Source organism: Sabethes cyaneus, chromosome 3, assembly GCF_943734655.1.
Source record: "Sabethes cyaneus chromosome 3, idSabCyanKW18_F2, whole genome shotgun sequence".
Lineage (NCBI taxonomy): Eukaryota > Metazoa > Arthropoda > Insecta > Diptera > Culicidae > Sabethes > Sabethes cyaneus.
Window position 1 is genome coordinate 190097067 of NC_071355.1, and position 16429 is coordinate 190113495.

At 38.3% G+C, this 16429-nt stretch overlaps 1 protein-coding gene and 1 long non-coding RNA gene across 2 annotated transcripts; one reads left to right on the forward strand and one right to left on the reverse strand.

The window, feature by feature from the left end:
- Positions 1–8119: 8119 nt before the first annotated feature.
- LOC128743877 (uncharacterized) lies at positions 8120–9066 on the reverse strand. Its single transcript, XR_008412328.1, has 3 exons — positions 8961–9066; positions 8411–8852; positions 8120–8350 (listed from the first exon to the last, which is right to left on the reverse strand). It is a non-coding gene; the product is annotated as an uncharacterized LOC128743877 (long non-coding RNA).
- Positions 9067–11685: 2619 nt separating this feature from the next.
- On the forward strand, positions 11686–14931 carry LOC128741645 (thioredoxin-2-like). Its single transcript, XM_053837599.1, has 2 exons — positions 11686–11867; positions 14299–14931. Exons 1-2 carry the CDS (start codon positions 11844–11846, stop codon positions 14596–14598), a joined length of 324 nt encoding a protein of 107 aa, XP_053693574.1. The 5' UTR covers positions 11686–11843; the 3' UTR covers positions 14599–14931.
- Positions 14932–16429: the final 1498 nt, after the last annotated feature.

Genomic DNA, 16429 nt, shown 5'->3' on the forward strand with positions numbered 1-16429 from the left:
TGCCAAGCCTGGATATTTCAAAATCCGACAAAAGAACCTTTGTTTAGCTGTGAGAGCCCGATCTTACATCAGCTAAGTTTATGTGATTGTAGTAGAGCTAAAAATGCAGGAAAATGATGACCCGGACTGCAAGATAGTTGTGTGTTGTGTAGTGATGTCCGATTTTTTCAGTTAATCGATTAGTTAACAATCGATTACTTTTTAGGCGGCCAATAATCGACATCGATTAATCGGCGCTGCATAATCGATTAATCGAAATAATCGATTGGTTATAACCTTTATGTCCTGTAACGGGGCGGGATGGGTTTTGGGGCAGGGAGCAGTGACAACCTTCACTTAAGCGCCAGGCAAGGATTAACTTGCCGTAAAGGAGCGTGTTTAGCGATACAATCCCGGTCCGGCTAGAATTCCTCAGGGCAGGTCCATCAAACGCTCAACTATAAACTTACGAACGAAATACCGACTAACCTAACATCGGTTGAATCCGTTCGGCCGACTCAACAGGGGGACATGAGCAACCATCTGCTAGTACAGTGTCCCCTAGGCATCCTACACTAACCTACCGGAGGCTAACTCGCGAACCGATCTGGGGTTGGGGGCACATTCGGGGACTCACACTTTCCGAGGACACATATCGTAGCAAACACCATTTCGAGGGTTAACAGATCTTCATTTACACGTTTCGCTTAATCTAGTGGTTAGTTTTCTTCAGTTTTTCTTATGGCCTGCTGCTTCTTGTCGACGAAGGGTCTCTGATGTTCCGATGAACAGGTGACTGTGCTAGACTAGCGGTTTCGTAGACCGCTTATAGATAGCCCGTACCAAATACGTGGTGGGTGGCAAATGGTGAATCGAATGTTTTAGTTCGACCGGGTCCGACATCCGGTAGCCGGTACGAACGGTGATGAATCCACGGACAGTAACAATTGGTTATGTGGTGGGTATAACATACGGTTGGCTCTTCGGCGATCGGTTCCTACGATCGATGGTGTATAGGGCCACGGATGGTAGCAACTGCCTGCTCGCTCGGTGTGTTGCTCGGAGAATCGGATCACGCACTCATGGTCGACACGTGTTGAGGCCGACTGACGACGGTCGCGCTCTCAAGATCTAAGGGAAGACCTCCGTTTGAAGGAGGGTGCTGGTGGTCTTTTGCCTCGTTCGACTAGGTAATCTAACCTCGCTTTAGCGCCTATATTTTCTACCCGTGTTTTTTCCACTTTACTTCTACTTATTGTATCTTTTCCGAATACTAGTTTACTTCGCTTTTCGTCTTCTCATGTATCACTTTGCGTCTTCTAACTTCTAGCCCTTTCCAATCTTGCGTGTCGTCTCTTAGGTGGTTATCTTTAAAATCGCTCATTCCCCAGACTGATTTGCCTGTCCCGTCAAGCACAGGACTTTACGACGGGACCGACGATTCAGCTTCGGCTAGTTTCGCCAGGTTCCATCCGGTGGGCATTAGCAGAGTTTGTTTACTGTCGCGGTACCCTAACCTTTTTTCGGGGATAACGGCAGGTAACGCGAACAGGCTTTTAGTGATGGTTGTGTGTGGGATTGAACAATAGGGTTTGTTACCTTATTTATTTTGTAACCTTGTTACAATCCCCGACACCAAAAAATAGTTTTGCGTAGTACTGTCCACGAGTGTTTTGGAATGTGCAGTCAGACTTAGGTTAGTTTCATAGAAATCGAGAAGACCGCATTTTTTGGTTTTTGTATAGAAAAAGACGAAGGGTATTACCCAGTTTTCTAAAAATTTCTTACAAAATTCCGTGTCTGACAGACTGACAAATTTTCGAATTATCTTTTTGCACAGTTAGTATCTAGATAAAGTTTAGTTTGGTTTTTAGGCTTCAGCGTGGTATTTATTTAAACCGGCTTACTGCGTGCAAACTGGATGATTAAAAGCAAAGCCTTGGGGTTAAACATCCTTTCTAAGATTCGACCCATCTTTATCGACAGACTTCACAGCCAGATATTAGAGTACAAGACAGTTACGGGGCTATTGCAACAATCCTACTGACTGTATCTAGGAGCACTGCCTGGCTGAGATTTGAACATACGACTACTGGTTTCTTAGATCAGCATCGTATCTCGAAACCAACGAACTGGCTGATTGCGTGTGGTTAATCTAGAAGGTAAGCGCCTGCCACTGTAATAATTAGATTTGTTAGAAATTGTCAAAGAATAAAATTTTAAATAATCTGGCATAATCGATCGGCCAGTTAATCGATCATCTAATAATCGGAACATAAAGCAATCGATTAAAAATTAATCGATTATTTTAGCGGATAATCGATTAGTTCGATTAATCGAGAAGTAATCGGACATCACTAACTTGCTTCAGTGTACCGACTTTCGTCAAGTGAATGATGGGAATCCCTCCACGAAGTGCCTGTAGCTCGTGATTCATACGCCTCCGCCACTCTACACTTTCAGTTTGTACTTCGCCAAATATCGTCCACAGCACCTTCCGCTCGAACACGGCAAGAACGCGAATGTCCTCCTCCTCCATGAGCAGCACCACAGCTTCTAGTCCAGCCAGAAAGAAAAACCAGTCTAATAATGTGGTTTTTGTCAGCTTTGTACGGTGGCGTATGGTTCTCGATCGTAGCGTTTTGCGAAGGGCAAAGTAGGCCCGATAACTCGCTCGAATGCACCGAATTCGACGCATTAATTTTGTTCCCAATCCTCGTAGACTCCGTAAATATTCAGTCAAGCGTAGATTGTTTCTGCCGGCCCTAAGTTCCTTGTTATGATATTAAAGTTATCTCCGAAGCCTAGGAGTTGGTAACTTTTGCTGAAAATCGTGCCTCACGTTTTGATGCCCGCTTGTCGGATCACCCTACAGAGACTGTAGATTACAGAGGTGCCGAGACACTCAAAAACCGCTCAATTTTGAACGAAAGCGGAGAGTTACCTTTATTTATGATGGTTCTCTCCGTTTTGTTTCAAAATTTAGCGGATTTTGAGTGTCTCGGCGCCTCTGTAAACTACAGTCTTTGTAGATCACCCTACAAAGACTATAGATTGAGGCAAGGCACTCAAAATCCGCTAAATTTTGAATCATAATGGAGAGTTACCTTTGTTTATGAATGATGGTACTCTCGGTTTTGATTCAAAATTTAGCGGTTCGTGAGTGCCTTGTCGCCTCTGTAACCTATAGTCTCTGCAGATCACCCCCACAGAAGCGACGCAGGATAAATTATCACCTTGTCTCATTTCCTGCAGCGTCCGAAGAGCCTCGAGTGTTCACGAGATACATATAGGAAACAAGGGACTGACAACCCTATCCCTACTCAATGTGTTTGACAGTAGCCAACATCTACTGCCGGCGTGGGTATTATTTGCAAAAATCTTGCTAAGATTTGAAAATACTACCCATCTGCCAGCATACCGGCTTTGCAGAGTGAAACGAACAGAACGTATAGCGGTGTCATGCTGTTTCATTTACGCAAATGGTTAGAAGTTGACTGCAAAAACATGCCTGCCTAGCAGGGTCGTGGTAGGAAACCACCCCCAGGGGTGAGAAACGAACGTCAAATGCATATGATTGCTGTGTAACCGTTTTTTCTGACGTTTCGGTCCGAGTGACGGCTAACGCTTTATTCAATGGAAATTCTAATTGCCGGCGAACTAGTTGAAGGATGCTCTCTTCACTCCTACATGAGAAAGAGATAGCATGATTACATACCCTGGACAACCCCATCGGCAGGCAACCATGTTTTCGCTGCCAACATCTCGTGTGTGCGAAAATGAGATAGCATGTCAGCACTGCGTTTCACTCAACTGCCAGCAGTCTGATTTGGGCCCGCTGTCAAATTTTGAGCCCATCAGGACATGCTGTCGCTGACGTTCACTGCAGCTCGTTATAGAGATGTCGATGGGGTGAAGGAAACGTAAGAAATACCAAGGGCATGGTGTATTGCTATCTCTTTCTCATGTAGGAGTGAAGAGAGCAACTTTCAAATGGTCCTAGGTAAAGGGGAATTCCACCCCGGTGGCAACTTTGACGTTTGCGAACAAAATGGAACACATGGAAAATGGCTTGCAAGCAGACACTATTTATACTGACTTGAAAGCTGCGTTTGAACGTGTCGATCACTCGATCCTTCTGGCTAAAATTGAACGTCTTGGTGCATCAAAACATTTTACTGACTGGCTGAAATCTTACCTTATTGGCCGCTTGCTCTGTGTCAAACTAGGCAACATAGAATCAAACAGCTACGTCAGCGTGTCTGGTGTTCCTCAAGGCAGTAACCTAGGACCGCTGCTGTTCTCACTATTCTTTAATGACGTCTGTTTCATTATTCCGTCTTGCTTTAAACTAATTTATGCTGATGTAGAAACTATTTCTTGCTGTACAAACTATGACGGACTGTATTGAGCTGCAACGGATGCTGGATTTTTTTTCTAACTGGTGCTGGCACAATTTCCTGACTATTGGTGTGTCGAAATGCTTTGTGATTTCTTTTACACGTAAGAAAAATCCAATATTATGCGACTACACCATATCTGGAGCAACGCTTAAAAAAGTCTCAGTTGTCAAAGACTTAGGAGTATTTTTAGACTCAGAACTCTCCTTTAAGCACCATTATTCGCATATCATAGCACACGCTAATAAAAACCTCGGCTTTATCATGAGAATTTCCAGAAAATTCACTGACCCGTTCTGCTTGCGTTCTTTATACGTTTCTCTTGTTCGCTCCATTTTGGAGACCTCAGCTGTAATATGGAGTCCATATACTGAAATTTGGACTAATCGAATTGAAGCAGTACAAGCTAGATTCATACGTTACGCCCTCAGGTCTCTGCCTTGGCGTAATCCAAACCAGTTGCCAGCCTATATTGACCGTTGTCAATTGCTAGGCATCGACACGCTGGTAAAGAGACGAAGTATTTCTAAAGCTATTTTTGTTGGAAAAGTGTTGACTGGATAGATGCTCCAAATATCCTGTCCAAAATCAATTTAAATGTGCCTTCCAGAAATCTGAGAGAACGGGATTTTTTGCGCCTTGCATTCCACCGCACCGAGTACGGTCAAAACGAACCCGATGTGTGACGTATTTAATACCACGTATGAATTATTTGACCTCAATATTTCAAGTGATACTTTTAAAAATATACTTAAGCAATGTAATATGTTACTATCAAATTAAGATGTTTAAAGTTAATGTTCAGTTTAATTTGCTTCATACTAATACTGTAGTTGTTTGTAGTTTGTAGGCATGAATCATGAAATTGTAAAATTGTTAATTGTAAACAGTGTCAAAAGATGGTGGGCGAGATGGACCAACCATGGTCTTAGCCAACAAAACCCCAAAACAAAAAAAAAGATGGTGGGGTTTTTACGCGCACTTGAGGATCAACCTCGAGTGGGCTTTTCCCCACCCACAAATTTCATTGAGACCTATAAAGGTTAGATGAAAAATTTAAATAAACAAATTAAACAAATGAACAAATTAAACAAATAAACAAATTAAACAAATTAAACAAAATAGGTGAAGCCAACATAGCTGGATCACTGGATCACTTTTATACGTATCGGATCACTAGTGTGCGTGTAAAAGAACGATTCACACGATATTTCTGCAGCGCTACACGTGATTTTCGCTGCATTATCATTTATTTCTTGTCCTAAAGGTGGCGTTTTCTGTTAGCTGAAAGTAAATTATTTTTATCGATGAATTGTTATTGAGATTCATGTAAAATTCTTCACTTCTACGTGATTATATTTTGTTGGCTTGATCGCATCACTTCACTGCCGTGTGAATGCTGCGTATTAAAAGCAAAACGCCTGTAGCGCCACCTCATTTTGTGGCGGTTTCAGGAAACAGTAGATGCCCGGGGGTTGGGGAATTCCCAGCTATTTTTTTGGTTCCTGTCAAAATTAACAGTTTGATACCTATGCGTGGGACATCGAAAATGTATATGAATTTGACAGCCACTTCACCCCGTAGAGAAATACGTCACTCGATCCAATGTCGAAAAATATTGTCAATTTTGTCCTAAAATTTGTGATAAAAAGATGATTTTTTTAGAAGAAACGATAAAGCTTCCCATTATGACTACCAGAGTATAGTTTTTTCTTTTTTAAAAAGATGCAGAGCATTAAAAAATTAAAAAACAAAAATATTGTAATTTATTCTCCGTTGACATTAGAGATCTTCCTTGACATAACGAAAATAACACGTTTCTGTCAACAATGATAACTTTTTCTCACTGGCAACTCTGGTTGCGCAGCTGATCGTTTTGACAGTTACAGCTTCGCAGTTGCCTCTTGTGCTTGTCTACGTTTTGCTGGTCATGAGGAAGTGGAACATCAAACTTGTAGTAGTTATCGGATAAAAGTTTTGATTCGGGCAATGTATTCCAGGGGGCTGATATGACGTCACATTTTCGTTGCTCACATGAAAAAGGCGGCAAACGCAAAGCGATTTCACAAAACGAATTTAACTAACCATTTTCACAGTTTCATGTATTTCGCATCAATTGCCTGCCTGGCATTGGCTATGTGATGCTAAAACCTTGGCTAAAATCAAACTTAAACTAACAAAATTTAACAATTTACACATCCAACTCGGTTGTCAGCTTGAGCCCATCTATGAAGCTGTCAGCTTGGGCCCGCTCTATGTTGGCTACGTTTTTTTGTAGAGGTTGGTATTGGAAGTGTCATTCCCGTGATGTATTCCAATCCATCGATTCACGGTGCTAGACTTTGTCCAAATCTAGTTTGCGCTAAGAATGACTAAACGATGTCAAACTGATGGCCAACAGTACACAGTAATTTTTTTTCGCCGGTTATCAGCAAAATTTTGCTGATTTTTGACAAGCTGAATTTTCAGCTATAAATTCAGTAAAAAATTTATGCTGAAATATTCAGCAATTTGAAACGTCAAAATTTTGCTGGAATTTCAGTTCATATAACCAAATTGCTGATCACTCAGTAAATTTAGTTTGACAGCAGTTTGCTGATAAATTCAGCAAAATGATTAAAATTTTAGGTTTTTCTTCATTTATTTACAAAAAAAATCTATGTACAATTAATACGCTTAATAATCGAATGATTAATTATTTATGTGCATTACCACATGCTGTCGAATTCCATCGGTAAAAACTTTCTACCAAATGACGTCGGGAAAAATATTTTAAATTGCCTGTCGCCGTTTGCTTCTTACTTCTGAAAAATTAAAATATATTGGTTGCGAACAAATAAACATAGCGAATATTACCTCTACGTTGTGATTGTTATCCGTAGAACTTCCGCAAGTCCATGATTCATATTTACGTTAAGTTTGAATTTCATTTTACTTGAAAAGGTGCTTTCAATCGTGAAACTTAAAACATTGCGAAATGCAGCTTAAAGCAAGAATATTTAATATGGCGGTTCTTTTGACTGTTCGGCTACGCTAATTGCTGAACGCTCAGAAATCGCCAACAGATTGCTGATTTTCAGTAAATAGAAATCAAATTGCTGATAGGACAGCAAGAAATTCATTTACTGACTTTATGTCAGCAAACCAAATTGCTGAAAAGCGATTTCAAATTTTGGTGTGTAATCTTCACTCAAAAAAATATAAACGTATATGCTATTGGGATACACTAATAAAACGGTGCAATAGATTATACCCGTTACAATTTATTATGCTACACATCATACAAAGTATTATTTTCTATGCATCAAATAGACATGACGTTTAACCATGATCCTTATGTGTGCCACACATAACGCAAATATGCTTTACTTTTATTTCGAATTACTTAACATCTCATATCACCTATCACATAAATATTTACCTTTTAATGGGTATCAAAATTAATATTACGTTTCCGTGCATATAAATACAAACAGAATTTAATATTATAAATTATGAATTGCAACGTAATACTCAATGATTAAAATGATAAAATGTAAGTTGATAATTCATTTGCTGTATGTAATATTACATTGGATGTGATATTAAATTATATTAAAGAATGAAAATATAATTTAATAAAATATAATTATTAACTATTTTTTTCTGTATTTTTGAGATATCAATTAATATAAAATTTAATAAAATATAATAAAAATAATTAATTAAATTTATTACAAGGCCACTCCAATGGTCCATATTGGTGGGCTGCAATCTTTTAATCAAAGCACTGCGATCAAACTGGCCACTTTAGCTTTGATGTTCTGTTATCGCAGGGACATGCTGAAGATTATGCGTAGCGGGCAACTTTATACGAGATGTGCAGGACGTCTTTGGCGGCAATGATACCATTGCCTTCGATTTTTCCGGAGTATCACCACATAGTTGTGGAGCTGTAGCATACATTCCACCATTAAAGTTGTATTATAAGACTGTGTGAGAAAAAAGAGATAAAAATCATATATTTTCCTTCAGGAGATAAAATTACTTACACAGTCTGCCCTGCGAATGGCTGGACTTGGTGCCCAAGCCGGCTGATGATGAAACTTGTGATAGGATTTGCTGCTAAAGTCATTAAACGACGGTTGATTCTTAATCTGCGATGCTACAGTGTTAGATTGGTATACATTCTCCCATTTTCATCATGTACGTGTACTTTTTGGTCCTCTAGGATGTTTTTCTGTACGTTCGTCAACGTGAAGTGCATTTTTGGTGCGCACACAATCAATTTTGCTGACAAATGTTAAATTTGTTTGGTTGGCACCTGTTAGCACAACGAATTGGTAATTCTATTATCTGCGGTAACGTTCCGGGAGTCCTTCAAATTTCCATGCCTGGATTACATTACTTATCCAGAGCACTAGCACTGAAGAATTGCCTCCAAGAAACATCACTTGAATCCAGAAAATGACAAAAGAATCAACAGCCATTATACTGAAAACAGCAAGAATAACAAACCGGAAAGTCACAGAGCACCACGAACCAAAAATGAATTTTGATTAGTTATTTTTTTTTAAATAATAATTACCTAAATCAACCTACCAGCCCGAATGAGGTTGCTGATTGTTACAAGAGATGTTTTACGGACAATCCGAAACCGAAATATTGACCAGGATGTATTTTATTTACAACGCGGGGAAAAACGGAAAAGCACTGACTGCACTCGCGCTGCGCGGTCTGACTTGACAATGACGTTTTCGGTAACCCTTTAAAAAATGTGGCGACCAGATTCAGTAGAAATGGTACGAAATCAATTGGATTGGATTGGCGATAATACATTCCATAGATGCCACACATAAGATCAATGTGTTTTAAACTATTGCACAGATTTGTAATGATTTGCTAATAATAGCTATAAGTTTAGTCAATTAAACTATATGCCTTCATGTAACATGCTATTTAATACCATAGGCATTTAACTAATATGTTTTATGGCAATTGATTATTACTTCAACAAAAGAAATAACGATAATTTGTTTACCAAATGCATTCTATAAAATGAACTATTAACATGTGTTTTATAGTGAAAGTTATAGCGTTGTACTAATAGGATGCATGTTTGTTTTGTTTACGTTTAATATTCATTATTACATATAATGTAAAAACCCATGTAAATAAGTCGTAATATTTTTCCGGTATGCTTTGAATGTTTCGTGCATTATTGATTTAAAGAAAAATAATAATAATTGATGTGTTATGGGAATCATGATTCAAAAGCATAAGGGGGATGCTTTAAATTTATATGTAGTAGGATTACGGATTAAGTAATTTGTCGGTATAAAACATCCCAAATCTTTCACATGAAACAGATTACACGTTGTAACATGAATAAAACGTTTCGAATTTTTTGAGTGTTGGTACAATCGACCCCGCAGAACAGTATGAAAAAAAAACGCCAACCGAAACTGGCACTACTCCGATGTGAATCAGCAGAGGGCGAACGGCAGACCAAAAATTTCTGTGCCTTTCTAACCAAACACGAACCGGAAAATGAGCTGTAAACTCAGAAAATGTTTTAGGTCGCGATTGCCAAGCCATTTCCTGACTTTGCAACTTTTGATACACGCTTAAATGATTCTACCTGTAAATTGGTCGGATTTAGTTAAAGTTAGGTTGAAACTACTCAAAATGCCCTTAAAGTGTACAAACTCAGATTTTGAGTAGTTTTTCAACCAAAAAATTGGTAGAAGGAACTTAAAATTGCGTTATTTGTCATAGAGAATAATTCAATTATCGGTAGCAAGTAGCCAAAATTGGTTGAAATTTTTACCCAAAGTTTGAGTTTGTACACTTTAAGGGCATTTTGAGTAGTTTCAACCTAGCTTTAACTAAATCCGACCTATTTACAGGTAGAATCATTTAAGAGTGTACACTATCACATGAACGTGAAGGTAAACAAAAAGTTTTCCGTGACATTTCAAGACATACTATGGTTTCTTTTTATAATCCGTGTTGTCTAGACATCGCTTGACACAACCATGCACAACTATAGTTTGTCTATATAAGGTTGCCCAAATGTTTATTTTTTGTTCAAAATTTCACAAAATTAAAAATAAAGGTTTTTAACGGCAATAGCCTAAAAATATAAAATTGAATATCAAAATATGTGTTCCTAACCCTAACCTCATCGATTCAAGCTAAAAACGACATAGGGCTTTAGGACCCAATTCGGACAAACACAAAATCGAAATAAAATGGCAACTCTGAAAAAAATTGTCAGCCAGACATGCCAATATGCAGGGATACCAGATTTGCAGATTTATCTGCAAATTGCAGATTTTTGGAACGGTCTTGCAGATCATTATAAATTTGCAGATATTTGCAGTTTTTATGACTTTTATTGTTTTGTTGCAGATTTTTGTTCGAAGCTCTTTAAACTTTCACAGACTTCCTAAAAAAGTGTGCAGATTTTCGCAGATTATTTGCAAACCAGAAAATTCGAGTAGCCGGAAAACTGCTCGATTTTTCCGGTTTTCGAGCAGTTGCAGACATTTTTTTAGAAAATATGGCATCCCTGCCAATATGACTGATATTACTGATTTCCAGATTTTTTGTTAAGTTTCCTGTTATATTCATTGGCAAATCCCTTTTTTACTCTGATTTTGAGGAAAAAAACTGTTTATTTCTGATTTTTATGCATCTAAATTAAAGAAATTGACTTTGTGCTCTTGACTTGCATGATTGTCGAAATTGAACAACGCAAAACTGGTGGTCTTGCTTGAGGACATAAGAAATAAGTCGTGATTGATTCTGTAAATTTGAAAAGCAGCTTTTTTGTTTGAAACAAAAATATTTATATTTCTGTGTTTAGATTGACAAGACGAATGTAGTGAATGCCTTCTTAAAAGCAAGATTCCTGTTTTGGTCTGAAAAACTGCTTTGGAAATTGGGCTTTCCGAAGAAAAGTCAATAATCGCTTATTTCCTTTTAAGGAGTTTTTGAACCGACTTATAAATATTTCTAGATAGAATTAACGGAATTAACAAAAGAGTGAATGTTGCAAATGTAAACAAAACGGGTGAGAGTTATTTCCCGTTAGACCAGCTTTGGAAAATCAACCCTCATCCGGTTTGTTTACGCTTGCGACATTCACTCTTTTATTTAATAATTCTATTCATTTGTCCTGAATTTTATTCCTGCATCTTGAAATTTAATCAAATACATGGCAACTCTGATGCTAACACGTAACACGCGCATTGCACAAGCACATTCATCAATTTTGCCTTTTTTCCCTCCACATCCACACCACATTACTAAAGTGTCAGTCGGCCGGTCAACACGCGATTCGTCTTTTGTTAGAGCGCTCGTTTCGCTGGTAATCGCTTCCCTCGTCAGCTTTTGGTCAGATAGAAGAGAAAAAGTTGTGCCTTCAATTTTTATTCCGTGACTTTTTGTGCTCGATTCCGAAGTCTACTACTTGCCACAATGGTGTACGTCGTAAAGGATGCTGTAAGTAGCACGAAACTTCCAGAGCTATTGTGTAATTAACGCCTTGTAAAATCATGCATATCCGTGGATGACTAACACACGGCGTGTACTGATTGTCTTCCGATCAATACGGAATTTTTTTAGTGTTGTTTTTTCTACAAGAAGAATTGTAGCGATCAATAAGAGTTCGTGGCTTATAATTTAAAATAAAAAGTTATAAATTGCTTAATATAAACTTAGTAAAAGTCGTTATGCAAATGAGAAACCAAACGATGCATAATGATTTACTGATAGCTATGTTAGGTATAACGTATGTATAATATTGGTAACTTTCAAATCTACTACCTACAAAAGTTATTTAAAAAATTTGTTCAACTATTTTGAACGAATCCGGCGGAAACACTTACGTGTGAATAAGTTGTTTGTTGGATGATGCTCCTACATTCACTTCATGGCTTTCATTTCTTTGTATTGTATATGTTTAACCATGTTAGTGGAGCGCATTGGCAGTAAGACGTTGCGTTAGTCACGTATAAAATAGTGTTTGAGCTTTGAGATTTGTATAGTGTACGGGAATTGGGTGGTAGTATTAGATGGGTAGATGCCTAGTGCAATAGCTATTAAATATGATAATCAAATCATGAGATTGGTTTCTTCTGCCACTTGTTTTCGGAAATGTGATTTACCTACAATCGCATACCATAAAATATTCCTTATTCTCGTGGCTCTATTTTGCTATTGTAGCTGGGTTTGATTCTTCACCGGGTATTTTTCCTTCTAGTGAAGCCACTCACACGCTACACCTAGAGAATAATTGGTAAAATCTTGCAAGCAAAAGGAATTTTAAAAATACGGCTAATCTGAGAAAGGGATTTGTCTTTCAGTTTCGCCGAAGGGAAAATACCCTAAACTGGAAAGTCAAGCCAATTTCGTTCGCTTAGAGCATCTAAAAGCTGATTTACTAAAGCGTCGCTTCGAATATAATTAATAGGTATTTGTAGTTTGTGGCTTTTCATCAAACTTAATATACATTATTTATTAGTCACCAGAATGATAAATTTGCTGATCGCGATTGAATGTAGTGATCTCAGAACCCTTTCCTATCAGTTGCGAACAATTTACCATAACTCTGGAAACTCAAACCCTAACACACAACCGCAGAGAGGAAAATCCAAACAATAAATTGATTATATGAATTCCTTGCATCAACAAGTAGAAATGGCTTCGATGTTGTGTGCAATAACACGTTCTGGTCGCCAATGCGTTTCTACTTGGTAGTAGTGCACACAGAAAACGAGTCTAATATTCGTTCCTGATATCGCACGGCTTGTTACTATCCCAAAGTAATACTATAAATCGTTCATTTTTGGAATGTCACAATGACTAACGATAAATACAAATACAATGAGTTACCAGATTAAAGAGTACACTTTAGTTCCCGCTTGAGACACATTTGTCTGCGTTCGAGAATTGTACTTTGAATGCAGTGTAAAATGTAAACTTTACAGCATGATCTCGTCTGTTAGCAGCATAAACATTGCCCGCTCATAGCAAATTTGCAACAGATTCATTGCCTGATGGAAAACTTCCGATGGCAAACAAGCATAATGCCTATGTGCTTTAAAGTGTATTTATTTTGCAATTTTGCATTGTTTGATATCCAATGCCGTACTGACGCGAGCAAGTTTTTCCATATGGGCAGCAATAATAATGCAGAATGTCACTTGAGTTCTTGTTTATTGACTTTGAAACTTTGATTTTTTCCTGTTTATTCTACATATCTTTTTTTAAGAGCGGAGCTCTGCATGGTTGTGTGCTAGCCACTTGATATCTCATCCTAGCAGGAAAACCTGAAGTTTAAGAGCACTTACAAATACGTTAATCCAACGATGATGTCATCGTTGTTTTCATTCACATGAAAAAATGCTTTGTCATCGCGTGACCTCGGCTAGAAAGCGACAAGCACGTGTGTATATGCGTTAAGGTTAATTGTGCAAGAAAGGATACAAAAGGTAGGACAATTGCGGGTGGGCTGTAGTAAATCAGTCAATAATCAAGGTGTGCCTTCTACTCACACCGAGAAACAGGGTGCAAAATGATTTGGATATTAGTTTTTGACGCTCATTCCTAATTGGAAGTGTGAACAGGAACGAAGATGCTAATGACGAATTTTTAATTTCAGAATCCTGAAAATAGTTTTAACCAAATCAGAAGTTTTATTAGCAAACCGGTTGCAAATTACGTATAAGTTGTTCCCAAAGATACAATAATTTTCAGTTAAAATGACAATATTTCTATGCGTTAATTTTTAGTGATTGCATTGCCTTTAATTGCGATCAAACCGCTTTTAAATGATTTTTTTTAAACTGAGTTGGACAAAAACCATAACGACAAACTAGCTAACAGGTTTCCACAATTTTTCATTGCTTTTTTTGTCATTCTTGTTTGTTAGGCTGACTTCGACAGCCGGCTGGAGGCCGCAGGCGACAAGCTGGTCGTGGTGGACTTTTTCGCAACCTGGTGCGGCCCTTGCAAGGTGATCGCCCCAAAGCTGGAAGAGTTCCAGAACAAGTATGCTGACAAGATCGTCGTCATCAAGGTGGACGTGGACGAGTGTGAAGATTTGGCGGCCAAGTACAGCATCTCTAGCATGCCGACATTCTTGTTCATCAAGGATAAATCCGTGCTCGAATCGTTTTCCGGCGCCAACGCCGAAAAGCTGGAGTCCAACATTAAGAGACTCACTCAATAAACGTTAGATTGTATCCTTATTCTTAAATAGAAAGACAGTGAGTATGAGATAAATGTTGAAGCTTGTCCATCTGATTGGGCCTGTTCGTTGCTGTCTGCATAATCATAAACCATTTTCGTCGATAACCAACATTTTAAAATAATGTGCTATAATTGTTCCGGTGTTTGAAACGCTTGACACAAGATAATTATCAGCTGCTATCAACTTAGTCACAATTGTCATACCCATGCGGGAAGCAGGCTCGAAAAGCAACAGAAACGAAACTCAGCACAACCGGTTGGAAATATGAAGCAGAGAAAGTGAAAGAAGAATACACTCTAATTGTCCACGTTATAAAGTGTAAATGATTAGATATCACAGTCCTTATTTTATTTATTCCCAACCAAATCGATTTGATTAGTCATCGTAACGAAAAAAGGCGAAATAGACATTCTTTAGCGCTTTAGCGATACAGGCACCGTCGACGTTTAGACTACAAAATCGTGTGGGGTAGGGGATAATTGCCGCTTAAAATCTTTCACAAAAGGTAGTGACTGCAAATCACCTTTCATGATTGACGTAACTGTAGAAAAATAAATTTTGTGCCGATTGTGAGGCAGCGCAGTGTTTATAAAAATAACAGCAAGTACATAGCTGTATACTGTATGTTAGAAGAACAGGTTAAGAAGAACATTAAATATATTCAGTGGGTTAAAAATGTCTAAAACTGCAGTTCATTCAATAAACTAACTGTCTTTAAGAGTCGCTACGTAATAAACTATTGAATAAAAAACTGGTTTTAATGTTTCATGGATTCAAAATTTGATTTCTTTTTTCTATTGCGGATGAAACGATTGTGCCTCCCAGTTGGCCTCGTGGTATGATGCTGGCCTAACAAGCCAGTCGTCGTATGTTCTAATCTCGCCTGGGAGAGGCTATTAGAGTCAAAAGGATCGTAGCAACTGACCCTCCAATTGTCCTGTACTCTAACAGCTGGCTGCGAAGTCTGTCGTATAAAAACAGAAGGTCATCAAGTTTCGATAACGGAATGTAGCACCTAGGCTTTGCTTTGGATGAAACGTGAACAGTGAAGGGGTAAATATTTTTAAAAATTTTGGCGGATGGAAGTAGGAAGAGAAGAATGCGGCAAGCGCGAAAATGCTTCATCATCGGACGGGAGGTAACGATGAACGGTACAGTCGGGAGCGGGACAGGTAAAATGCGATCATCCGCAAAAAAAAGCGTCAACACAAAGAATTGTACCACGCAAGCGGAAATTCTATGACAAAAGAGCTCACGCAATAGGTTCTGTAAGAACAGGCGTCATTCGAAGAGTAGGGGAGTGTCGTCGTGGTTGGGCCACGTTTTGGAATTCGTCCTTAATTTTCGTTTCAAAAGGAATTTTGGAAATCTAAATACATCGTTGCAAAGGTCTAAGAATAAGGTATATTTCCGGAAAGTTGAACTGATTGCTTGAAAAATAAAAAAGTTATAGGCATTTACGTGAAGACAAGAAATGTTATCATAGTCGGGCCATATTGTACAGGTTATGCCACCGCAGAAAAACTAAGACATACGTATTGAAATTCTATATAAATACATGAAAAGAATGAATTCCGTGAACAACGGCTCATATAGGCACAAATACGCTATTTTTAATCGCATTTTTGCGAAATTTTGGCGATCTTGTAAAATCAATATTGCTATAATCGCCTTTTCCGAAGTGTACAACTACCATGAAAAAAAAACAACAAAAATTCAGGTTTTTATCGTATTAATTTTGCTTTATTACGATTATTGCGCTTCTGCGCTTAAAATTATGGTGGCCCAACCATGACTACTCAAGTGGCCC

Bases quoted from the DNA above. Each gene is read 5' to 3' on its own strand.
- LOC128741645 (XM_053837599.1), top strand. From the start codon at position 11,844: ATGGTGTACGTCGTAAAGGATGCT. The intron at 11,868-14,298 runs GTAAGTAGCACG...CTTGTTTGTTAG, and splicing joins TGTACGTCGTAAAGGATGCT to GCTGACTTCGACAGCCGGCT.